This window comes from Xenopus tropicalis, chromosome 1 (assembly GCF_000004195.4).
Source record: "Xenopus tropicalis strain Nigerian chromosome 1, UCB_Xtro_10.0, whole genome shotgun sequence".
Lineage (NCBI taxonomy): Eukaryota > Metazoa > Chordata > Amphibia > Anura > Pipidae > Xenopus > Xenopus tropicalis.
In genome coordinates this window covers 147,921,528-147,948,444 of record NC_030677.2, presented here as the reverse complement: position 1 = coordinate 147,948,444, position 26,917 = coordinate 147,921,528, and the positions used below count along the sequence as shown (strand labels likewise).

At 36.7% G+C, this 26,917-nt stretch overlaps 1 protein-coding gene across 1 annotated transcript in view; it reads right to left on the bottom strand.

Moving 5' to 3' along the window:
- grk3 (G protein-coupled receptor kinase 3) overlaps positions 1-26,917 on the bottom strand; it is a 127,018-nt gene that overhangs the window by 79,136 nt on the left and 20,965 nt on the right. The window contains exon 2 of the mRNA XM_002932071.5: positions 7,822-7,898. Coding sequence (XP_002932117.2) covers positions 7,822-7,898 — 77 coding nt within the window. The remainder of the gene's footprint in view (positions 1-7,821; positions 7,899-26,917) is intronic.

The window sequence follows — 26,917 nt, the reverse complement described above, 5'->3', positions numbered from 1 at the left end:
TCCAACTTGAATGGCTGCCCCCATGACTACACAGCAGCTTATTTATATAAACTATAGTAGTATTCCTGAAGCAAACACCCCAGTTTTACCAGTGCAGGGCAACAGTACATTATATTTCAATTACTTTAAAACACTTTCATTTTTTGGTGTTACTGTTCCTTTAAGGCAGTGATCCCCAACCAGTGGCTCTTGAGCAACATGTTGCTCCCCAACCCCTTGGATGTTGCTCTCAGTGGCCTCAAAGCAGGTGCTTTTTTTTAATTTTTGGTAAGGAGGCAAGTTTTGGTGCCATAAAAACCCAGTATAATGACAAACAGACCATTCTATAGGCTGCCAGTCCACATAGGGGCTACTAAATAGCCAATTATAGCCAATTATTTGCACCCCCAGGAACATTTTTCATGCTTGTGTTGCTCCCCAACACTTTTTCCATTTGAATGTGGGGATCTCTGCTTTAAGGCATCAGTGAAACAAACAAAAACTTGTTTATGTGCCAGAATGTGGGAGCTGATGCCCATGCTCATACACTGGCTACATAATTAGATTGTTAGGAGGGAGGGGGAAAGCGAGGAGTGCAGAGACATTTAGGAAGAGCTCTGTGGAAAGTTAAAGTAATTGTCTGTTTTATATTTATTTCATATCTAATGCAGAATAGTACAATATATTTAAAAGTATTCAACACCCTTGTTTGGCGTTACTAGGCTTTTCTGATTTATTAAGAGCCATGAAAAATAGTTAATTTTTTCCCCTCACTTATTTATTTTTCTTTTGTACCCTATACCAACATTTTTATTTTTCCCTCCATGTTGCTCTTCTTTTGTGGTCTTTTCTTCTGCCCTCTTTTTATTTTTGCCCTCTTTTTATTTTTGCCTTCTTTCACTGATATCACAGTTTCTCCCTAGCACTGCTTTCCAAACAGCACATAGGAGCAGACATTCCTTTTCGACAGATTTTTGAATATTTAGCCACTGGTTGGACAACCCTGCTCTAGGCAAACATATTATATACTTAGCAGTACAGTGCTCCTTTTCATCTTTTTCATTTTTTTGTTGATGCTGTTTTCTATGGAGTTTCATGCTGTGCAAAACAAGCACACTCTGGTGCTAAGGGAAATTAACCAATTAAAGCAAACATGACCTGTTAGTTGAATATAAACAATACAATAATTTAACATATATAATACAATAATAATACATTTTTTTTTTTTTTTTTTTAAAGTGTTCCCTTTACAGTGGGTGCTAATGATTGCATGTTTACGACCTCCACGTGAGCAGCTGCTCCTTCTCCCACACAAAAGCTGCAAGGCTGCACTTACACTACAGGTGCCGCAGCAGGTCTCCCCAGATTAATTAAGCACGATCATAGCTGCTCTCACAGATACCAACACAAATTTGCAGATAAATAAGGCTCCCTGTGAAGAATGACTTGGTCCAAATGCGTTTTGAAGATAAAGAAAGTCAATATAAACCTACTTAGAGACAGGGTACAGGACCCTCTTTACACTGCCACTAGTATGTAAAATTTGCCACTTATGTGTACAAGTTCTAAAAATATACGCTGTGCCAGGATAATTTTTCATGTTTCAGTAGAAACTTTGAACCAGTCTGACCAAAAATCTAAACACAAAATGCAAAATGCAAACTGCATAAGATAATGTATTTAATAAGTCCATAAACTAAAATTCCTTTCTTTGTTTTAACTGCACTAGACCATTTAAGAGAATAATTGTTGATCAACTGTTCTGTTTAACTGCAAAGTGGGGCTATCATAGAACTGCTACTCCTCATGAATGGAGCAATATTGGAGACATTCAGGACCTATCACTGCAGCCAACAAGCAATGGGAGGCGAAAGGTCTGGTGGCAGCAATTCCAAACAGACACTGACTACCCCCTAAATTTCTGCTAATGACCATCAGAAGTCCTTAAATGAGTTTGACAATTTGTTATATAAGCAACTGAAAGTGGGGAATTGCTTACTCTGCTTGCACTAAAGAACAAAAATATACTGACCTGTTATGTGTCACTGACATAGAAATAAGGCTACAAGAAGGTTACTCCTAGCAAAATAAATAAACATGAGGTATTGAAATAATACAAGCTTTTCCTGTGTAGACTAACCAATGCAACTGGACTTACTGAGAATTTTTAGGATAATTTAACATTACCATTTTTAATAAATAGGGTTTACAGGTAAAGGATATGTTATCTGGAAAGCTTTTACCCAGAATGCTCCAAATTATGGCAAGATCATTGCCCATAGGCTCAATTTTAATCAAATAATTTAATTATTAAAAATTTGATTTAATTTATCTATGTAATAATACAATAGTACCTTGTATTTGATCTCAATTAAAATATAATTAATCCTTATTGGAGGCAAAACAATCCTATTGTGCTTAAGTTTTTAATTATTTTTAACAGACTTCAAACTAGGGAGCTCCAAATTATGAAAACATCCCATATTCAGAAAATCCAAGGTCCCAAGCATTCTGCATAACAGGTTTCATACCTGAATTTAAAAGATTGTCAGACAATCTATGGCTATGGGAAGACAACTTAGCAAACTTTGGTGGTGGGTTTTTAGGCAACTAAAAAAAAGCAGTGCTTGTGGGCCTCCCCATCCATTGGCAATGCAGCCACTATACTGGAAGCCCAGCTTGTTAACTCACTAGAAACACTCAAAAACCTACTCTACCGGGGCACCAACAATAGCAAAACACTCTCCCCCCTAATGAAGACCACAGTAAATATTTGGACAACGGCACTAGTGTACTTTCCCAGAAAGGAAAACTGGTACTCAAAAAACACACCCCTCTGGCACAATCCACATCTCCCTCACCTATTAACAATCCCTGAGCCCAACATTTGGGCCAAATACCAAATAAAATATCTAGGAGAGATCATGGAACAAGGTGAAATACCCACCTTTGACACCCTAAAAAGGAAAATGTAACCTACCCAACAAAATGTACTTTAGATTCCAACAATTGCACCATGCTCTGCAAGCCCAATTTGGGAAAAACAAAACAGACGTTACTCCTAGAAGAATTGAGGAAATGGTCCTTGAACCAAACCTACTCAAACCAATTCTACTCACTACTTAACAAACCGGGCAATCCCATACTCCTCAAACTCTATGATAGATGGAAGATAGATATCCCCCACCTAACACACAAAATGTGGATAGAGACTCTAGAAACCTATAACACAACCCTAATCAGCTCCAAAGATAAGATGATCCAATTTAGATTCCTGCACAGAACCTCTCACCCCTCATAGACTCCACCTAATCAACCCAAAAATCCCTGATATCTGCCCAAAATGCTCCCAGTCCCCAGCTGACTACATACACATGATGTGGGACTGTCCCACAATAAAAAGATTTTGGACCAAAATAACCAAAGCAATTAGCTGCCTGCTGGCACTAATAATACCTCTAGACCCATCCTTACTGTTACTAAATCAAGTGGAGGACACAACCCCTGCCCCAGCTGAAAGAACACTATTGTGCTTTCTCTTTATACAAGCCAAGAGATTGATAACCCTTAAGTGGAAATCGGAGCAATCCCCCCAAAAAAAGACAATGGATAGACCTAATTAACAGCTCAGTCCCCTTATACCACCTGACATACTTATGCAGAGGATGTCCCCAAAAATTCCACAAAGTGTGGACCCCTTGGCTAACTGAACACTTACCTGCATTATTACCATAAAGGAGAGTCAGCCCCCCCTTCACCATACATCCCCCCCTCCCCCTTCCCCCCCTGGAGACAACAGTAAACATCATAAATTTGGAAACAGTTTATTAGCACAAATATAAGTTAGCAACAATATACAGCTGTCTATACATTCATCTATGCAAAGGCCTTATACTTCCAACAAAACAATGTAAGGAAACTGAATGCCTGTACTGATTTCTTACATAAGGATGTCATTGTTCAGACTGACTGTATTAAGAAATATGACATGCTGTTTTATCTTTCTTTCTACTCTTTCCTATCTTCTTTCGCTTCTTCCTTCTTCTCTTTATGTAAAATAAAACTCAATAAAAAATAGTTTAAAAAAAAAAAAAAAAGCAGTGCTTACAGTGCATAAAACAGCAGATCTGTGTGCCGTTACATCACATTTAATGCACATATTTAAAGAATACAACCGGTCATATGGGAGGGTACTAATAAAAGGAGAAAGGTTGAACTTTGCCCCTCTTTATACATCTGGCTCATCTGAGAAACTGCTTTTTCAGTTGGCCTCTTCTTTGGTTTCGATGTTCAGCACTTTCAGTTTCACACTTAGGAGACTGAGAGAAATGCTATATCATTTCACATAACAACGTAAAGAATGGATGTGGAATGGATGTGGAGTGGATGTGCCAAAAAAAAAAAACAGATTCAATAAGAGAATATTGAGTTCCAAAGCATTATAAACAGTGTTAGGTAGTGGGAGTAGACAATAGACCAGAAACCAATTATAATAATTAAAAGAAAACCTCATCTTCCCTAGTAAATTATTGTGTTAAAAAATACAAAATCATGTGTCTTTGATAAGTATGTTCATATATTAAATGATGCAGTCAACGTTTTTCTCAGTAAATATATTTCTAATGGGGCTATTGACATGAAATTTACACCAGATCTCGGCAACAAACCAAGTAATACCAAGAAATCAAAACAAATAAATCCATAAATTAAGTGTAATAAAGTGGAATGATACAGGGAATAAGTATTAAACACATGAAGAAGGAGGTGCAAAAAGGCATGGAAAGCCAAGAAACTTGGTAAAATCTGCTAAAATCTGTCAGTATTTAGAAAGCAATCCTACCCCCTATCAGTACAAATTAATATCAGCTGGTTTAGTCCTTACTTATGGCCTCTAAAAAGGTTTATCATTAACACGGTATCACACAAGAAGTATCTGGTGATGGGTAAAAGCAAAGAGCTCTCCCAAGACCTGTGCAAGCTTACTGTTGCAAAACATACTAATGGCATAGGTTACAGACATATTTATTAGCTTCTGAATATTCCAATGAGCACTGTTGGGGCCATAATCCAGAATTGGAACATTATTTCACCCTAAACCGGCCACGTACAGGTGCTCCTCTCCTTCTCACAGAGGAGCCAAAATAATAATCAGACGAGTTGTAGTTATAATTCTTCACTAGTATGCATGCAGCTGCCCACCTTTTAAGATAATATTGCAACCCTTACTGAGTTTTGCTAATTTTTAGCCCCGTTTTATCCAATATAAAAAGCTAATTTTATAGTATATTATGCCATCACAACACTCAAGTTTTATCCAGATACAAAACCCATGAAAGACCTTCCCTGTGGCTTTAGTAACCAGTATTAGGAAGAACAAACAAAGCAAGATTTTATTTCTCTTGTCAGTGTACATAAGAAAACTCTAACTAAGCCAAAGAATTTTCCAGTGCTACTAAAAATGTCAGTGTTTAAATTCCAAGAACTCTAAAGGCAAGAATCAAGAGTCATTGTTTGATTTGCTGACTATGAATCATACCACATCTCTAAAAAGTTCTTAAAAACAAGGAAATATCCCAAGGAATGTAATACAGTTACATAGTTAATTTGGGTTGAAAAAAGACCAGAGTGTACCCCAACGTACACACACAAAACCTATACTGACCTATCTATACACTCACAAACATAAACTATATATACCAACATCAATGCTAACTCGCAATACACCCTTGCAAGCGCCTTTTTTTCAGAGAAAGCAACCCCAACCTTGACAGTCTAACATCATAGTTTAAATCTTCCATCCCCTTTACCAGTTTAGTTGCACGTCTCTGCACTCTCTCCAGCTCATTAATATCCTTCTTAAGGATTGAAGCCCAAAACTGCACTGCATACTCAAGGTGAGGCCTTACCAAAAAGGTGAGGCAAAATTATGTTTTCATCCCTTGAGTCAATGCCCTTTTTTATACAAGACAGCACTTTATTTGCTTTAGTAGCCACTGAATGACACTGCCTGGAATTAGATAATTTGTTATGTACAAAAATCCTCCGATCCTTCTCAATTCAGGATCCCCCAACAAACTACCATTTATTGTATAACTCACATTTATATAATTTGTGCCAAAGTTCAAAACTTTGCACTTTTCAACAGTGAACCTCAATTTTTATTTTGCCGCCCAGTTTTCCAATTTTGTCAAATCGCTCTGCAAATTGGCAGCAGTCTGCATCAAACTTTTAGTTTTGCACAAATTAGTATTGTCAGCAAAAATAGTCACAGTACTTTCTAAGCCCACCTCCCGGTCATTGATAAACAAATTAAAAAGCAAAGGACCAAGGTCAGACCCCTACGGTGCTCTACCAACAATATTGGCCAATATTCTACAATATAATTATTATTATATAATTATAATTAACTTTCTGTGCCGTAATATATCAGATGCTTTAGCAAAATCCAATTAGATGACATCCACTGCCATTCCAGCGCTGAAGTTCCTGCTCATCTCCTCATAAAAGGCATATAAATTAGTCTTGCAAGATCTGTTACGCATAAAACAATGCTGGCACAAACTCACAGTATTGTGATTTGCAATGTATTCAATTATCCTATGCCTCATTACCCCTTCCAAAAGCTTTCCTACCACTGATGTCAGTCTAACAGGCCTATAGTTTTAAGGCTCAACCGTTTTTGAATAACAGAATCACATTAGCAATTAGCTGTCCCTCGGCACCATGCCAGACTTCAATGAATACTGAAAAATTAAGTGAAGAGGTTTGGCATTTAATACCCTGGGATGAATACCATCCGGTCCGGGACCTTTGTTTACCTTTACATGTTCAAGTCTCTCTTGGATTTCCTCCTGACCCATGCATTAGTAGTTAAATTACTAGAATTAGAAATATTAAAAAGGAAGCCTTGATTAGCTGGCTCCTCAGTTGTGTAGACAGATGAAAAATAACTAAAATTACTATTTTTATATTTAGAAAATAATGTTTTAATTTTTACTCCTTGCTGCAATACCCCTTTCCATCCCTATTTCAGCTTTTCTGCATGCTTTATTTGCTTCCTTGTACCTGATGAAAGTTTCTGCTGTCCCAGCTAACTTGAATGCTTTAAAAGGACGTTTTTTCTTACCAACCTCTAACACTTTTGTCCAACCATTCAGGTTTTGCTTTAGGATGCCTTTCCTTACTTACAAGGGGAATATACTGACATGTATTCTTGTTAGGCAACATTTTAAAGACGGGGCAGATTTATTAAAGCACGAGGACCGCGATCACTAAAAAGTCGTATTTTTTCAAAACGTTAGAACTGTTCGTGGTGTTAATGATATTATCGTTAAAGTACGACTTTTTTGTGATACGTCCGTTATTCCACGAAGAAGTCATACTTGTCGTACTTTGCGCAACAATAACAAAAGTTTGGGGATTCATTCAAGCTTGGGTATCTTGACTATCTTTTGGAAAGGTTGGAGCTGCAGAGTGCCATTGAGTCCTATGAAAAGCTTCCAAAATCATGCAGTGAAGTTTCAAAGTCAGAAAGGTTTTCACGCTGCTTACGATTGTTCGGATATGAAAATATCGCTACCACGATTTTTCGTACAAGCACGAAAATTATTTCCGTAACCTTTTTTGAACACCAGAAATTACCATTATTAATACGAATTTTTGCCAATCGTACTTAGAAACATCCGAAATTCAGACTTTGAAAGCTGCCCCTACATTTTCCTTCTGTGTTTAACCCTGAGAAAAGCCTTTCTTAACTGATCATTGCAGAGATGCCCTTATACTGGGATTAAATGTGTCTATGAGGTGAATTAGGTTGCATTTGTTTGACACACACACACTTACCAATCTTCTGATTAAATATCTTGTCAAAGGTAAGTTCACCTCTCTCCTCAAGGTACTTCTGCATAACACTTCGGATACTATAAAAATGAAATAAAAAAGTGTTAAGATTGAAAATATACTCTTACAATAAAAATAACTATTGGCTTTTTCTAGACCTGGGACATTACAATACTTCCCTTTCCAGCCAGAGGCAATCTCCTACTATAGCTATGGTAACTTTCATGGGGAGGAGGCTAATGTTACATAGTTATCTGGGGGTTATTTCAAATGCTTTTCAAACACTCACTCACTAATTGAGGCTCTATAGCAAAATAGATCATTCCTATTATATTTCCAGTCACAAAAATAGATGGAGTATTTTAAAGGAGAAGGAAAGTCTAAAAACAACATGAGCTCAATAACTTAGCCTTAACACAGTCCTTAACATATTTCCTGAACTCACCGTGCTGTTGCTTAATCTGGCTCTGACATGGAAAAGTCTTGTCAGTAAATACAGTACCTGCTCTAAGCCTGTGCAGCTTCCTGTCTCACTGAACACAGATTGTCCAGGACACAGACATGCTCAGTGCACAGCAGAGAGCTCCGGTTTTTTTTTTTTTTTCCTCACAAGCAGGGGGGAGGGCGGGCTGCTGCTGCCAGGGAGATTGTTTATGGAGGGGGAATTTGTGGAGCTGCAGAAACTTTCTAACAGGAGCAGGGAGCCGGCTTGTACTTTTCAGCCCATTCAGACATGCTGGATAAGATGGCGGCGCCGTTCATGAAACAAGCATGTAAGTTCTAGCATGTGTATCTTTGTAAATCTTTCATTAGGCAAGCCAGGAATATAGCGATTTTACACAGCAATAGTAGTACTTTTTAATAGTGTGCTTAATAGATTTTGCCTTTCCTTCTCCTTTAAATATCACAAATATAAAGCTACAAATCGGATAAATAATTGAGTGTTGGTCACTACCTATAGTACAGTGACTATAAAGCGCTCAAAATAAGGGTGAAATATATAGGTAATCACTCCTCCATATAAACTGATTAACATAACTCAAATTATATAATGTGTGTCAGGTTAACCACACACAATTATTAACATAGGTGCACACATTTTAAACAAAGCAGTATAATTCTCCTTAAATTGTACTAAATATGTTAAGCTTCATTCAAAAGCAATATTAAATCTTCAGTAATAGTTCATAATAGATCATGGATTAACTGAAAAGAATTCAAAGTAACATATTCTATGTCCTATGTGCAGATACAAGCAAAATGCAGCGGTGGCCTTATGAGAGCGCACATAAAGATATACTGTACTATAAATGGGAGATATACCAAAGAAATATTTTCCCTACTCTACCACTGAACAGTCAGCAATTCACTACTTTGTCTTTTAAATTTTCAATTTACAATGGCTAGGGGGCATATGTGCTAGGATTTTCCATGCTTCAAACTGCCATTTTTGAAATAAATGATCTCCAAAAATTGTTGGTAAAACGTTGTCATCTAGGCTGCCAAGGCTACATGTTGTAATCTCTTTGGTTTCAGAAAATAATTCTTACTCTCAATTGTGAATTTGAAGAAAAAAAAGCAAAGTTACATTTTCATATAAATAAACTGCATGAGGAGCTGCTTAAAAGATTTGTTCTGGAGGAAAATATTAATAATATTTTAAGTGCAGAACTCAGCTGCTGGCAAACAAGTTGCATGACACTAGACTGGCAACCAGCCAAAGCTACTGAAAAAGGACTTTCAGACCCAAAGTTAGACAACAAACTTAAAGTGATACTGAAATAAAACATTAATGTACATTAAGTTACCTATAGGTCATGTTGATCATTTTTCCCTGATAGGGCTGCTTTTGTAAGCAATGGTTCCAAAACCTGACTGTTTTGCCAACCTGACTGTCCCTTCACAGCCTGTCAGTTATAGCTTCTAATGCTAACTTACAAATATGGCAGCCCCCTCACAGAGGGACATGGAGTATTGTAATAGCATTGGATAAATACCTCTATGGCAGAAGTATAAAACGTATGCAAAGCCAATGTTGTTATATCTTTTTAATCATGTTGAATTTCAGGTGTCAGTATCTCTAAGGATGAGCATAGTATACGATATGACACATGGAACAGGAAAGCATACATTTATTAAAACGGACAATTTTTCTCTGGAAAGGGTCTGAAGGACAGCTCTCCTTCATATGGTGCTCCCTGCTCTGGAGGGACTGAGCACAGTTTCCTACACCCTGTGCAACACCATAATCAGTACCAGTTCAGGTTCCATGTACCTGATTCTGTATCATATATCTGTCAGATCACGGCACTTAGTGAGATATGGGATGCGCTCATTTCTCCAGAAAACAGCACAGCAAAGTGAAAGGAGGCCTAAGGCAGAGGTAATTAACCCCTGGCACTCCAGCTTGCAAAAAGGAAGACATGGGGTACTCATGGGGCACTTTCTTCATATTTTATGTTTGCCAATCATTTGGCTCCAAACAATAACACAGAAAAGATTTAAGGTATATCACTTTTTCAAAATACATATTTTATGTTTTAAGAAACCTACCTACCTACTTACATCAAATAATATTAGAGATCACCTAAGAGTTCAATGACCTTTACAAAATACCCTCAACCTACTTGCATCCTTATAATAATTTACCACATAATACACCCACTGAAATAAATCAATCCTTTTCAGGCTTTAATTGCTAGAGCAATATTTTCAAAACAGCATAATTAACCATTTTTCTACTAAAACGTGAAAAAAACATAACATGAAATGGAAAAAAAAATCAAGAGATAAGACTAACAGGCATATTTAGTCCGCTCCTATAACCACACAGAATGTATCTTGTCATAAAATCTTGCACTGTGCATAGTGCAAAAATGTTTCTAATAGAAAAAAAAAGACTGTTACTATTTCTATTACACAGAAATACACTGTTCCAACACTGTATCACTAAACTTGCAACCTAGTTAATGTTGTATTTTAGGGGTGTTGCAGGCTGAATATTAACGTATTTACCATGACAGTTAATTAATACAAATCAAATGTTATTTACGGCACAAGCTAGGTTAGGCAGCAATTTGACCATACCAACAGTTCATTGCACTGCTGAAGAATGTGGCATGGGGGAATGCTCATTGCTATTGTTTCAGGTTGCTGTACAGTGTCCAGATGACAAGTGCGTGAACAAGTGTGCTCAAATTGCAAGGGATTCTGCAAGAATATGACCACAGCTGATTGTGCAAAGTAGTGAGAAGATTATCTAGTATGAAGTAATTTTATTCCTTATAAACTGACCTTACCAGGGTCTGAAAATTAATACAGAGTGTATTAATTAACACCCATATTAAAAATAAATAAATAAATAAAATAACCCTTAACCCAAGAAAAGTTTTTTGCAAGTGAAAGAAAAAATAATTCTAAGCAACTTTCCATTACACATTCATTAAATATTTTCAATGATTTTAAAGATATAGGAATGGCACCATTATCTAGAAACCTGTTATCCAAATCACAAGAATGATATTTCCCACTGACTCTATTATAAGCAAATAATTCAGATTTTTAAAAAGGATTCCCTTTTCTTTGTAATAATAAAACAGTACCTTGTACTTAATCCTAGCTAAACTATAATTAATCTTAATTGAAGACAAAACAATCCTATTAGGTTTAAATATTTTTTACATTTTTTTTTGTAAACTTCTCTGACTGCTGGTTCTGGGCACTGACAGGTGCTTTTAGCGTTCACACATACAGGGAATGGACGATGCCTTTATCTGCTGGCCTGTATACAATAGCAGAGAATACAACCCATTTGCCATAAGCCTAAAGTGACATAAAATTACTGAAAATAGGACTGTTTTTTGAAACAAAGAGATTAGTTTACTATTGCTATATAAAACAGATCTCTATATTGTAGGCTTTGCATACATTTTCTACATTGATAGTACAGATAAAACAGGATACATAAATGCACTTTATCAAAGTCTTAAATCTCTGTTGTCTTACCAGTCTCTGTGCAACCACATGGCACTGAAGAAACATAGCATTTGACAGCATGACAGCAAAAGCTGAAGCCCAGGTGTTAAATATATGAAATAACTTTTACGTAGAGGAGGAAGTCATAAGCACACAAAGAAGTATACAGCAATCAAGAGGGTGAAAGGAGCCAGATGAATGTATAATGGATATTTGCAGACATTACAGGTGGGATTCCAATATCCAGTTGTAAAGGCTGAAAGCACCAGGATGGGGCTGCAATAATGAAACAAATACATTTACAGAACCCTTACATAAAGTCCATCAGATGTATAAAATATGAGTACCTCCCAAATCCTGCTGATATCTCAACAACCAAGTAACATCCTAACTTATATATCTCAGTATAGTGCATTCTGACATTGCCACTAGGCTTTGGGAGTTATGTCAGCCTAGTGGCAACTATCCAGAGATTATAACAGAATAGTTACAGAACAATTACAGGCTATGCCATTAAAGTATTTTAATTTAATGCCATTCTGTTTTTTCCCATATAAAGTCAATCCTTTTGTACATCTCGATGCTATCTGTATTATTTTGAAGTTAATTAGTCCCTTTAAAAAAGTTTATTGCAAGTTGCTAACCATATATAAAGACTATTTTTAGAAGAAGTGTGCCACAGCTCTGTAGGACTTCAACTGTTTATGTCTAAGGGTTCTTACACACAGGCAGTTGTACTAGCACACCAGTGGTGGATTTTTTGAGCGTTCTACCAGTCAGTAATGCAGGAGTTAACTGTGCCAAATCTCCTTAATGGAGCCTGTAGCAATAGGAAGGAATGTAACCAGTGAACACCAATAAAATAGCAAGTAGTAGCAGTTACACGAGCTAGAACAGAAGGTAAATGAAATTTGTTTAATTTACACTATAAATTTAAAGTGGTGGTTCAACCTTAAAATTCACAATTTATCATACAGTGCGCTGCAGCATTTTACTTACATCTTCCCACAACCAAGTCTAAAACAAGAACAGCAACTGGTAGAAAGGTGTGATGTCTAATACTTGCAGAGCTTTATTAGATGTCTCAGTACAGGTATAGGACCCATTATCCAGAATGCTTGGAACCAAGGGTATTCCAGATAAGGGGTCTTTCTGTTGTTTGGATCTGCATACCTTAAGTCTACTAAAAAATCAATAAAACATTAATGAAACCCAATAGGATTGTTTTGCATTCAATAAGGATTATTTATATCTTAGTTGGGATCAATTACAAGGTACTGTTTTATTACTACAGAGAAAAAGGAAATCAGTTTTAAAATTCTGAATTATTTGATTAAAATGTAGTCTATGGGAGACAGGCTTTCCGTAATTCTGAGCTTTCTGGATAACGGGTTTCCGGAAAGGGATCCCACACCTGTACTATATAAGAAAAACCTGAAGCTAAGAGACAGAGAAGGTTTTAAACGCATGTCTTAACTGCAGATAACATATACAGCTAAGCAGGAAAGGAACATTTTCCAATCATAATTTAAGTGCCCTTGCACCACACATCAAGAAACATGGCATTGTAAATGGTGTTTTTTGGTTTGTATACCTCTGATTACCTATACAGGCCACATAAACACCCTACAAATAGTTCTAGAGCCAACATGACATTGCTTCTGGAGACGGTTTGGAATTCAGCAGGGAGTGTTTCAACTGTGGACATCGTGTAAGATATAGCACCCATACATAGTTTGTCAGTATCCCTTTCTCCATACACTCAGTAATTAAATTTAGGCACAGATGGCTTGATTTACTCGTGTGATAAATTGTGCCGATGAAGTCACCCATGGCAACCAATCAGATCTTTGCTTTCATTTTCTAATGGGTAGTATATACTATTGATAAACAATCAATTTTTTATTGGTTGCTATGTAAACTGCACAATTTAGAGCCTAGCTTACTTTAAAATGCACTAAAACAAGTCTGGCTGCTTCCCCTAAGTCCATCCATCCATTTTGTCTTAAAGACAAAAACTTGTACCATAATTAATTTTCTAGACATATTTTTCTCCCACAGATCTTCAGATAAATAAAAAAAAAACCTCTGTGAAAATAAATAATCTGAAAAATATCTTCCGTTACCTCTAACAATCCTATATTTGAGAATATTTTAGGGAGTATGCAGCCTGAATCACAATTAAGTCCCTTATTTGTCAAAAACAGGACTACAACTTATATTAGTTTATAGTTCCAATGCTGTGTACATTTCCAACAGATAAGCCCAACATTCATATCCATGTGGTTTTCTTTCAAATTCTGCAAGCTGTTAGCCTGAAGGTCAATAATAACGTCATTAACAAACTTGAAACCTAAACAAAACTACAGGGAATGCACTAAGGCATGTCTCAAAGTGACTTTGAGCAATAAATAATTATATTTATAGTTAAATCACAGGCTTCATTTACAAATAGGCATAGGCATCCTTTATTATTTAAAATTAAAAAAAAAAAAGTAGCAAAGAGGGTGGTAATTGCAGATTATTAACCATAAACGACCATGGGAAGACCTATTAAAAGATTGGGAGCCAGAGGTCAAGTTGTATATAAATCACCTAAGAATCCAGTGCATAATGATTACTAAAAAGGGTGATTTCAGGCCTTCTGCACGACAAAACATCCACTTCCTGTAATAATGTTCTGAAAATGTTCTTTTTGCTCTTTTGTATGCTTCCTTAGTGTTCTCAGTACATGAAGTCTTTAAACATGCCAGACAGCATGTGGTTATTTGATGTAACTATACACTAGTATTTAGCGGAGAAACCATATCATCTTAGTAGCAGATTAAATAAGACATGTTTCTAAGCCTCATATACTTCAGCTGCAATTATGTCTATACTTTAACATGAGTGAAGCGTTTATCCAACCGTTGTAGTCAGCGCAAATAAGATTGTTGACAAATTTAAATAATTACCATAAATGATAACATTAAAATATGAATAGTGTAAATTTATAAACCTTTTCTGGGCAGTTTAATGCCACTTTCAGATATTTAATAACCTAAAGCTTACTGTAAAAATGCAGAATTATATGTTCGCCAAACAAAAGTAAATTAATAAGTAAGCTATATGGATGTGAAATAAATTTAAAGGCAGAAGCAGGAATCACAATGATATGGCTTTACATGAAGCATGCTAACCTCTAACATTAGGCTTTCATGTTTAAAATAGAAAACCCTAATTGGCAGAATACTAGAAAAGCAGATTATATTGGCTATGCCTTAAGTCATTAAAAGACCCAATCAGCAATCAAGACTAAAAATGTTTTCTAATATAGAAAAAGGACATTTGTGACACAACAAATGTCATAAAGCATAATAGGAGCCAAAAGTGACGGGCAACATATTCCAAAAAGTAACCAAAGATACCAATACAGAAGATCTGCTTGTTTGAAACTTTACCCAATTGCTAGGCCAAATGCAATGCAGAGTGAAACATAACGTAGGCCTATGAAGAGCTTTTAAAAGAAGGTCTCAGTAAGGGACCAACAGAGTTTTCAGACATAGTGGCTTTCAAACCGGCTTGATGGCTATCTGGCCTACATGCTGACAGAAATTAGTTGGGGAGGCCCAATAAGCTACTGACGACTTGGTTTGGAGGGGCCAAATCAGCAGCTAGTATATGCACATGTAGGGCCAGCTCAAATGTTTCAAACTAAAGAAAATCAGCAATTGTGGAAATTTACAAAAGTAAAGATAAAGTAGTGAATTAGTTTAAGAGGAAAACATGATAAATATTTCATAATTATAATTATTAACAGCTGAAAATACTGAGAAATGTATGGTCCTTTGGAGCATTTTGGGAAGTGCTATACATTTGCTCAAGAGCCTTTAAAGGGGACCTGTCACCCTAAGAAATAATTCCAAAGGTATTTCTATCATGTTGGTTAAGCAAAATAAACTTCACTTACACTATATAAATAATACAAATATTGTTTCCTTCAGTCTTGGAATTAAACAACCACAACAAGCAGGCAGGTGTCATTTTGTGGACACTGTTATTAATGCACCCCAAAATCTTGTTTATGTGCCAGAATGGGGGACCTGATGCCCATGTACTGGCTAAACAATTAGCTGGTGAGGGGGAAAGCGAGGACTGCAGTGACAACTAGGAAGTGCTGAATGAAACATTAAAGTTGACAACTGGGATTTTCAAATGCCTTTATAATGGATATGAATGTGTTAATAAAAAAAAGGAATTTGGGATCCATGTTTAATTTGAAAAGGACTTTTATTATACAGCTTTTTATGTCTGGGTGACAGGTCCCCTTTAACACTACCATAAAATTATGCTTTCAAGTCTTTGCATTGTCTCTGAAGCAAATGAATAGACAGGATGTGAACACAGCGAATTTCCTTCCTAACAAACCATGAACATACTGGGCATTGTGTTTCTCTATATGGCTTTATAACAGTAATTTTTTTTTTTTATGTGTGCACGACACACAGGAAAAAGAAGTAGGAACTTAGGGTTACATGCTCCACCTTATTATGTATAGCATACAAGCCCAGCAATGCATCCATATAGTTCAATGCACTTTTGCAAATGTGGATTTAAACTATATATTGTTAATGACTATGCTGGTAATTTAAAGGGTAAATATATTAATACATTGGAATACAAATAGCATCTCATTAACAACAATCAAGAGACCCTAGAGAAAACAGTTCATTTTAAGAAAATGTCAAGTTGAAGCACTTTGTTTCAACTGTACTTTTTCCAAAAACCATTGCAAAACATTTAGTGGAGCATTTTGGGGCATTAAATAGTTATAGCTAGTCTCTGGCCCATCAGAAAACCTTCACTGCTTTAAATGTCATCTGAACAGGAAGGCAACAACTTTAACACTAACTGAGGGGAGAACATTTTCTCTGTGAAACCAGATTTACAAAGTACAGATAGATGCAGGGGATTAACAAGGATTTCACAAGTGTAAATATATTATACTTATATACTCTGCAGCTCACATTCCTTTAAGTAAAACCGGATAAGAAATTTTGCAAAACATTAACCTGATCATTTCTATTAAACCATCTGAAAAGAGATGGAAGAAAAAAATCTTTCCAAACTAGTATACTGTATAAGCCTTTTCTTAGCATGAAAATGTTTTTTCCAACATGGCATTCACAACAACTAGTTTAAAAATCCGGAAGGAAATTGAAGGGTCTAGTAATGTTCTGTAGCATAAACATGAATTTTGCAATTGGTTGTTGATAATCGTCCCTTCCTAGGGCCACAGCCAGATGAGAGACATTCACATAGCATTTAAAAAAAAAAAAAAAGTATCTCAGGAACATTGGTTATTAATGTACGGCTCTGTTCTATGGTCATTATTAGAAACCAAACTTACACACCTGAGTGCCCTGCTATACTTAGTGGTATAACAAATTGTCTGAGTCTCTCCCAGGCATCAGTGATAATGCCACAGGCCCTTGCTTTCCCTGCACACATACAGCAGCATAAGTCTCTGTGCTGATTCAGTTAGTTGATCAAGAGAGCTTGCTATATCAGACAGGGCCAAAGTGGCAACCTAACTACCCAAGTGACCTTTGTCAACCAATGTTATTGAAACATTAAAATAAAGGAAAAGGAAGCTTGAAACCTGGACTCCAGAGCCATAGTCTACATTACTATACTACCATCCAGGTGCTTCCTTTCAGTAACATGCCAAACTCCCTATAAATATAAAACTAAATGTATTTGTTTATATAAGAGTTCTGCAGATTTTGTAATGTGACACCAGTAGTTATACAAACTTCTCAATATTTGTACTCTTAATTTGCTTCATTTTGTGTCACTTTTACAAATTGAGAGCTGGGCATTATGCAAGCAGTTTCACTACCACAAAACCCCACATTATGTTATAAAGACTTCTTTTCTAAGGGAAAAGGGGAACATATTTGGATTGGTTCTCACAGAAACATAAAACAACATCATTTACATTTAACACTTACAGTAATCTTGAGTGTGGTAAACATTCTTTAAAAAATATATATATATTTAAATACAGACCAGTTAGCATACATCCATGTTTGCACTGTTACTTTCATTATGTGTTTTAACAGCTTCTTACGCACTGAATAGTTACATCTGCACAACCATTTCTTTAGAAAAGTGCCTATTTTGGTCCCATTCTTGCCAGGTTGTTAGAGAACATGTGTATCAATTGTGTTTTTGTATGGAAATTTTCAATATGATAAAATCTCAGAGAGAAACCATTTTTTTATTCAACACTTTATTCAATTCTTGAAAGAACAGGGCTGACAGCTAAGTTGTAATACATTTGTAGAGGTTATAGGTAGTAAGTATGTTTTCAAATGATTTTAAAGGAATACTGTCATGATCTTTATGGTATACTTTTTATTTTTAAATTACACTGTTCACATAGCAAATAATTCACTCTACCAATTAAAATTTTGTTCTTAAACCAATAAATTTATTTTTTAGTAGTAATATTGGTGTGTAGGCACCATCTCAGTGCATTGCGCCTGATTCGGAGCTTTCAGAAAGAGCCAGCACTACACATTAGAACTGCTTTCAGGTAACCTATTGTTTCTCCTACTCCCATGTAACTGGAGGAGTCCCAAGCTGGACTTGGATTTCTTACTATTGAGTGCTATTCTCATATCTACTGTGAGCTGTTATCTTGCTACCTTCCCATTGTTCTATTGATCGACTTCTGGGAGGGGGATGATATCCCTCCAACTTGCAGCTCAGCAGTAAAGTGTGACTTAAGTTTATCAGAGCACAGGTCACATGGTTGTGGCACCCTGGAAAATGAAGAGTATGGAAAAAAAGCATATGTATGGCTGTATTCAGTTTAAAAAAAAGGATGAACAGAAAATAAGTTTCTGTAAATTTGGAGCTATCTGTATTATGTATTTTTTGCTAATGTTATGGCTTGGTAAAAACAATATTCAATATTTCAACCCCTAAGTGCATCATTTTCTATTTAATTGTAGCTAATAGTCCTGTACCATAACAGGCTGAGCAAGGACCATTGCAAATCTCTCAGAAGTGTTAAGCTATTCATAGCTAGTCCCCTCTTCAGCACTGTGGTGCAATTATACTTTTTAATGATAAATACCCTATCAAACACATATAGTTTTTTTTGTTGTCCACAATAAAGACTTTGGGGCTGATTCATTAAAACACGAGTTCGAATCCCGAATGGGAAAAATTCGGATTGGATACGATAATTTCTCAAGATCGCAAATATCACGAAAATGCTTACGAAAAAATCGTCATGATATCATATTGGCGATCCGAAAGTCACAATTTTCATACCGAACGATTGTAAACAGCGGCAGAACCTTTTCGAATTTTTTGCGCAAGCGTACGAAAATATAGCACAATCGTACAAAAAACTCGCAAGGGCATACAAAAAAAGTTGCGCAAGCGCGGAAAAAAACGGCGAATGAACGATGCGAGCGTTCGTGTTTTAATAAATCTCCCCCCTAGTGTAACTTTAAATTCAAACTTTATGTTTTTATGTTTAAGAACTAGTTCTTTATTAGCTTTAAAGTTTGTACAATTTAAACAAAATTTTGGCTAAACGGGGAAAACAGGGGAAAACTGCTGCTTTAAAGTCAATGCTGTTTATAGTTCTTGCCGAATCCAGGGTTTCATATTACATACACCTTCACACGAACCCTTAGGGTTCCTAGTAAAAATGGAAATGTTCTCCTCAACAGTTCTATTCAGGGCTAACTAGACCAACATCTTAACAAAAAGACTAAAATTCATAAAGTTATTTCATGACCATTTCAAAACAAAAGCCTACATGTCTTCACAGCAGTCAGGTAGCTTGAAGGGGAATCCTTACAGTCATACACTTTTTAGCCTATTACACAACATACATTTTGTTTGTGTGAAAATCTCAATTATAAAATATCAAAAAACAGTTAAATCTTATAAATAGTACGCTTGTAAAAGGATCTAAGAACCAGAGAAAACACCATTGTTGTGTAAGCTGCCCTAGGGAACAGGGCTGTTCCCTAACCAGTAAATTAAAAGAACAACAAATGCAAGGTGCTTATTATGAACATAAGTGAATACAGTAACACTGATTCAAGCTGGAGCAAATAAAATTGATTTCTCCACGACTGCAATTAAAGCCTTCAAGTCTCTTGCATATAGAATTTTGCAATCAGCATTTAGTGAGGCCAGACACAGAAACATGTAACATAAACCTGTTTCGGATGCAGTATATTCCAGGGCATTCCTACCTTGCACTTTTGTAGGTAACCATGCTAGTCCTGAATATAATATGGATTGTTACCATAAGTCAGATGGCCACTAAGAGGCCCGGGCATAACTTGAAATGTTTAGGTTCTCAAACCCCAGTTACTGTATTTGGCGCCATACCATAACGCTTATTTTAGATATGGGTGCTGCATTCCCTTGGAAGTCCCAGGAAGCCATAAAATAGACATAAAAATCACGCAGCAATGGTCAGAAATTACTGTATATACTCGAGTATAAGCCGAGGTACCTAATTTTACCTAAGAAAACTGGAAAAACTTATTGACTCGAGTATAAGCCTAGGGTGGGAAATGCAGCCGCTACTGCTAAGTTTCAATAATCAAATTATTTAATAAAAGGACACTCACAAAAAGTGTGTAAGTAACAGGAATGATATGGAGAGTTCTGCAGTGTATTAAAGCTCTCAAAGATAGAAACAAAGATATTTACATGTTAAATTATACAGATACATACGCAAAGAAACAGGCAACTTACTCAAAACGAGGTTTTGCAAGGTTTTTAACAACCGCGCACGTTGTTTGAAAGTGCGGTGTGTCAGATATCACATATTCTGTGAATAGTGCATCTGTTTCACATGTTTTAGCAAACAGAACATCTTCTCTGTTACTCTTTTGCAATGAGAGAAACTGACATTTATAAGGGACACTAATGTGTATGAAATATGTTTCTTTGGCGTGAAAAGCCATATTGTGAGGTACAGGGCATGTATGCTAAGCTTTTTCATGACTCCACTAAACTTATATTTATGTAACAGGTGCATCGCCCGAGCACCGTCACTCTTAATCCTACCAACTAGTACTGCCGCAGGCACGTCGCACTGAGGGAGGGGTCAAATGACTGACAGCCAAATTGGAGGTGGAAAAGGTGTAAATTGGTCCCTGTGAGTCAGTGACAGACTTATAACGGTTTCCTCCCACTGTGAGGATCATGTATGTCTATGGAAATATATATATTATATGTAATATATATACATTATACCACCAGTAATACATGGTGGTGGAATTATCTTTCATCCTCAAAGACTCCATTACAGAGGTCATGTTCAGCAGTGCCTCTTCATAGACTTATTCCTTTCATTCTTTACATTTGCTGCAGGCAAATTCTTAGATTAGGAAGAGATAATAAATTAACTGCATGATTACAGCACTTGGCCTTTTAAGCTCAACAGTAAAGAAAATAAAAGGCAAGCAAAATCAAATCAATAAAATCTACTAAAAATAAATCAAGACTAGGACTACACTTACTCAGCAGTCTTTCTACTGATCTGTTCAGCTCATCGGTTGTCCTCATCAGAAAGAGCTGCGCCGAGGCCTACATCATAGATATGGGACGGTATAACCGGAGACATCCACATGGCTTGGCGGCGCACCTGCATGCCCGCACTGAGAGCGTTCCAGCGACGCAGGGGGGGCCGTCGTTGCGTCTGCATACTTGCGGCACAAAGAATATACCGGCGACGCACGGGGGGGTGGGTGGCGGCGCGTCTGCATGCCCACACAATTGAGAGTGTTCCGGCGACGCACGGGGGGGTGGTTGGTGGCAGTGCGCCTGCATGCTTGCACTGCTTACGTTGGTACGTTGGCGCGACTGGCGGTACTACTTGGTAGGATTCATAGTGAGAGTGCACGGGCGACACGGGGCCGTACTACTTGACTCGAGTATAAGCCGAGGATTCCTTTTTAAGCACATTTTGAGTGCTGAAAACTCAGCTTATACTCGAGTATATACGGTTGATACGCTTTTCTTTGGTGAGCCCTAATTTCACACTTTGATCCTATTAGAAATGTGGCAATTTTCGATAAAACCTTTACAAAATTGAAAACATTTTGATTGTATTGGCCATTTGTCTGTTATATTAATACTTGCATAATATTTGTGTGATTTCCAATGGCTACCTTTATGCTGTGGGGGCAGGAAACGAATAGAAGTAGACAAGCAGTGGCGAGAAGGCAGGAGAGGGATGGTTTATTGGGTCAGCGTAAGTGATAGACAAGCAAGTTGCCTCTACCTGCATATCCGACGATTCAGCTCTTAATGTTAGTGGAGTTGACAAATAATCTTTCCTGGTGGCAGGTAACGATAGCTATTGAAACATGTATGGCCACCTTTATTCCAGCTCTGGATTGCTTCTCATGCACTGTAAGCAACTGTAAGCACTAGTCGACCAATGAAATTTTTTTTTTTACTTTCATGCTGAAAGGCTCTACGTAATAGGCAGGGTTTGAGGGTTTGTATGTATTGCATGTACAACACATCCCAAATGTCTGCAACTAGCTGATAAGCTAACCACAACAAAATGAGGATTCCACATGCAATTAAAGAAATGTTTAGGTTGGAATGGGCAAACACTGTATTACATATCCCTTTATTACTAAATTATTAAGCAGCCAGAGACTTGATTCTTTTAGTTAAAAATATTTGAAACACAGAACAGCATTATGGAAAATTTAAAAATGTTTTTCAGAGGATAGATGTAGACATAGGGGCACATTTACTAAGATACGTTTTTTTTTCTGCCCTTGAAACGCAATATGGTATAAATTCGAAGTAACCACGATCATTTCTATAGTTCTAAAATGTCTCGATGATGCTTTCATCGTTTGTATGAAAATATCGCAATTGCTGTTCTGAAAGTCACAAAATTTTAAGCCTTCCATAGGACTCAATGGCGCTCAACAGATCAAACCTGGAGCAAATATGGATGTGGAAATGTGGAAATTTACCGGAAACCACGAAAAACTCGTGGAGTTTTACCGAAATTTTCGCATACATTCCGAAAAGGTTCTATAATTTATGAAAAATGTGACTATATCTCAAAATTGTTTAGTAAATGGGCCCCATAGTCATGGCATTGCAGGCAGAATCACTAGCTAAAACTTATAACAACAATAACACATAATATTTAAAATAATATTACCAAAGTATGCTTGAACCCCACTACTGGCTGTTTGCAATACACATAGAAGCAAACCACTGGGTCCCTAAGTCAAATGCAAAACAGTGCATAAAAAGACTGTGGGGTTATTATTTCAACAGCAGTGGCTTACTTATTGTTGGCTGCCAGTTATAAATATAAATATTTTATAACTGTACTGTCTACTACAATTTACGATATCAGAAGTCACTAAGACCAAATACCTCGTACTTTAAAAAAGGTCCTTGAAGTCCACAGTGAATCGAGTCTTTTAAGTTTTACAAGGGGTATATTATGCTTCTTAATCGACAAGGGACAGCTTAGCACTGCTGAGACCGCTTGTCAATATTACCACCTGTCAGCTATGCTGCTGGCACTAAGACAACCATACTTCTAACCACTGCATTGGCATTATGTCCACATCAGTCTAATCCTCTACTACAGTGCTGTCCAAGTGGCAGCCCGCCCGACCCTTGTGTGGTCCCCCATCTGTCTGGCTGCTGTGACTGCTCACCTTTGTGTAAGCTTTAAATAGTATCAGTACTGAGATTAACTGGCTCCTGCATAATTCACACCTTAAATTCAGGCTGTAGGCCCCTGTATTGTTGACACCTGTAAAACCATTAGGGTGAAGACACAGAGAGCTACTTAGTAGCATCTACTAAACGCCAGTAAATGAGAGGTTGCCTGTGCTAAAACACACATAGAAACAATATCAGTAAAGGATTTGCATTGTCTATTTCTGAGCTGCACAGAAGTTGGACAGAACTGCTCTACTGACCTCTAATTACATGCTTGATAATTATGACTAATACTGACACTTCCCTCTGTCAGTACAAAATAAAATTACCAAAAAAAAAAAAAAGCAAAAAGTCCTGCCAGAGCTGAAAGACACTGCTGGGCTACCTACACTATTATCTCAAGGTGAAATGTACCTAAAGCTTAATTATTGATTGGCCAGACTGGCTAGGTAACACCCAGCCCGGTTGGGAATAAGAACAGCACATGGGCACAGCTGCATGGCAGAAAAGGGCTGTCAATCTCGCAATGAAAACCTGTGACCTGTAATCCATTATCTCGCAGGTCGGTAAAGCAGGTGGGTCATAGCTGTTCCGAGCAGCATCAAATGATTGTCCCACATATCCCTAGTTGCAATCAGTATCAAAGTAAATCCATGAGCAGGTATTTATTTAACAGAAACAAGGAGACTCCTGCAGGGAGAGACACACTGGGAAGCGGGAGAGGGGAATCACTTTCAACAGACTACAATATCAACTAAACTAAACAAAGAAAAATAGCCATTAAATGAAAAACAAACAAATGTTATGACCCATTACCTAGGCCTAGCTTTAGTCTGTCAATTTAAAATGCATTTTCCAAGCCCTGTTTACAATGTGGGTTATCTAATATACATAAAAAAGGAACACACACAGATTTTTAACACAGTGTGCATAATAAAACAGATTAATGTTCTAAAATAACCAGCCAATCACAAGGCAATTCAACAGTAACATGCAAAACGGTTTCTTATATAAAAGCTTTAAAGGGACAGTATACACCTAACCTTTTCTACAAATTAGCACCACTTGAGGAACCAACATGCAAAAATGTACCTACAAAAGATGGAGAGATTAACGTTATTGTTGCATTGGCTTATTAAGTTGATATGATCTATGATATACCAACCAAATGAGCCCAATAAAAGGGCAACCATATGGGGGTTTTAACCTTGAAAGCAAGAAAGTTGCAGGTAAAACTTAGTCCCTTTGCTAAACGTATATTGAAGCAGTAGAATTCTTAATGAATTGCATAAGTCAGTGTAGGACTGGTCAAAAGGGATGACTTTGACGCAGTTGGCCAGCTTGAAGTATATTGCAATATATATATTGCAATATGGACAAACAATCCCTATTTTGCTCAAAGGGGAGGGCATTTCTTAGTAGCTTAATGCACAGAATGTCTTAATGTCCTATATATATTGATAATGAGTGAGTGCAGAGGATCTCTTGTTGTTGTTATATATATATATATATATATACATACATACATACGTATATATATATATATATATATATATATATATATATATGTATATATATATATATATATATATGTATATATATATATATATATATATATATATGTATATATATATATGGTGCATATTATAGGCGCTATATAGACGATTTGTTCTTTATTTGGTTTGGTACAGCAGAAGATTTGGAGAAATTAACAAGCGAGCTTAATGCATTGCCCACACCTGTCAAATTGACTTTACACTTTGACTATGACACCATTAGTTATTTGGATGTTACATTATACAAGGATAAGGAAAATAAAAGGTTACAAACTAAAATTTATCAAAAGGTGACAGATAGGAACACCCTGCTTCAATTTGGAAGTAATCATCCACAACACTTGCTAAAGTCGCTTCCTAAGTCCCAGATGCTCCGAGTAGCTAGGATTACAAGTGATGCAGATGAACGTAACAAGGGGCTTGAAGCTATGTCAAATCGATTTGTAGAGAGAGGCTATCCCCCGCAGGATATTCAGAAAGTTAAACAATGGGCACAAGGCTTAGACAGAGCTGGCTTATTACAGAAAGAACGAGAAGCTAGGGATAAAAATGATAGCAAACTGTTCTATACCAGTACATTTGGTCCATGCAGTGCCCTGACAAGAAAATCTCTTTTGCAGTATTGGCCACTTATCTACACGGACAATGAGTTGTCTAAATTGGTGGACAAGAAATTGTGCTTTGGATACACACGTAATAGGAACCTGAGGGAACTCCTGACTCCTGCGGATCCGGTGGGCAAGTATTTAATTACAACAGGAAACAGTTCCCAAAAATGTGGGGTATTTAAATGTGGCAACTGTGTGATGTGTAATACATTAATCTTGGGGGATAAATTTTATCACCCGCATAATGGGAAACCCTTTACGATCAGACATAGACTAACTTGTTTATCACAAAATGTAGTGTATCTGATCAAATGCCCTTGTGGGCTAATATATTGTGGAAAAACAAACAGACAATTGAAAGATAGGATCAGTATGCACCGCTCCACTATACGGGCAGCATTGGATCCCGAGTATGATAAAAAGAAGGGGAAACAGGATATCTCAAAGCAACCGATTGCACAGCATTGGGCAAAAGCGAGACATTCTATTTCTTCTTTTAAATGTATGCCAATAGACTGTGTAAAAATCCCAAGGAGAGGGGGAGATATCAATCGACTGTTATTGCAAAAGGAGGCCTTCTGGATTCACAAGCTGGGATGTGTTGCACCGAGGGGACTGAACACCACGTTGCAATTGAACTGTTTTTTGACAGAAAAATAATACCTATTAAGATGTATTACTGTATTATATTGACCCGGGTATAGGTACTATAAATGTCATATAATCTATATGAATGTATTATATTTAAGCAAGGTAAAACTGTACGAATAGGAGTCAATGGGTTAATAATATGGGAAACTTTGGGACCATGGACATAGGAAACTGTGCATAGTCATGTATTGTTTTTAAATTTTACTAATTTAGCAAAATTGCACTTTATATGGTTTACATAATGTTCACATAATATACAATGTTGCACGAGTATTTATAGATGTGGGGGCAATTTTATACACATGTATGCTGTTTAATATCGTTGCAGTTTTAACTAGATTGGGGTATTGAATATGTGCAACAGATTTATTATGAAGTATGAATGCACTTTTATAAAATATATAATTAGTATATGGTATTAATGGTCACTATGGGGTTAATATGCATATGATGTCACTGGCCCTCCCTGGATTCATGGGAGGAGGCTATTTAAACTGAGTTGCTGTATGTATTTGCACCTTGAAAAAGGTCCCAAAAGGGACCGAAACGTCGGTTGTACATGCAATTTTA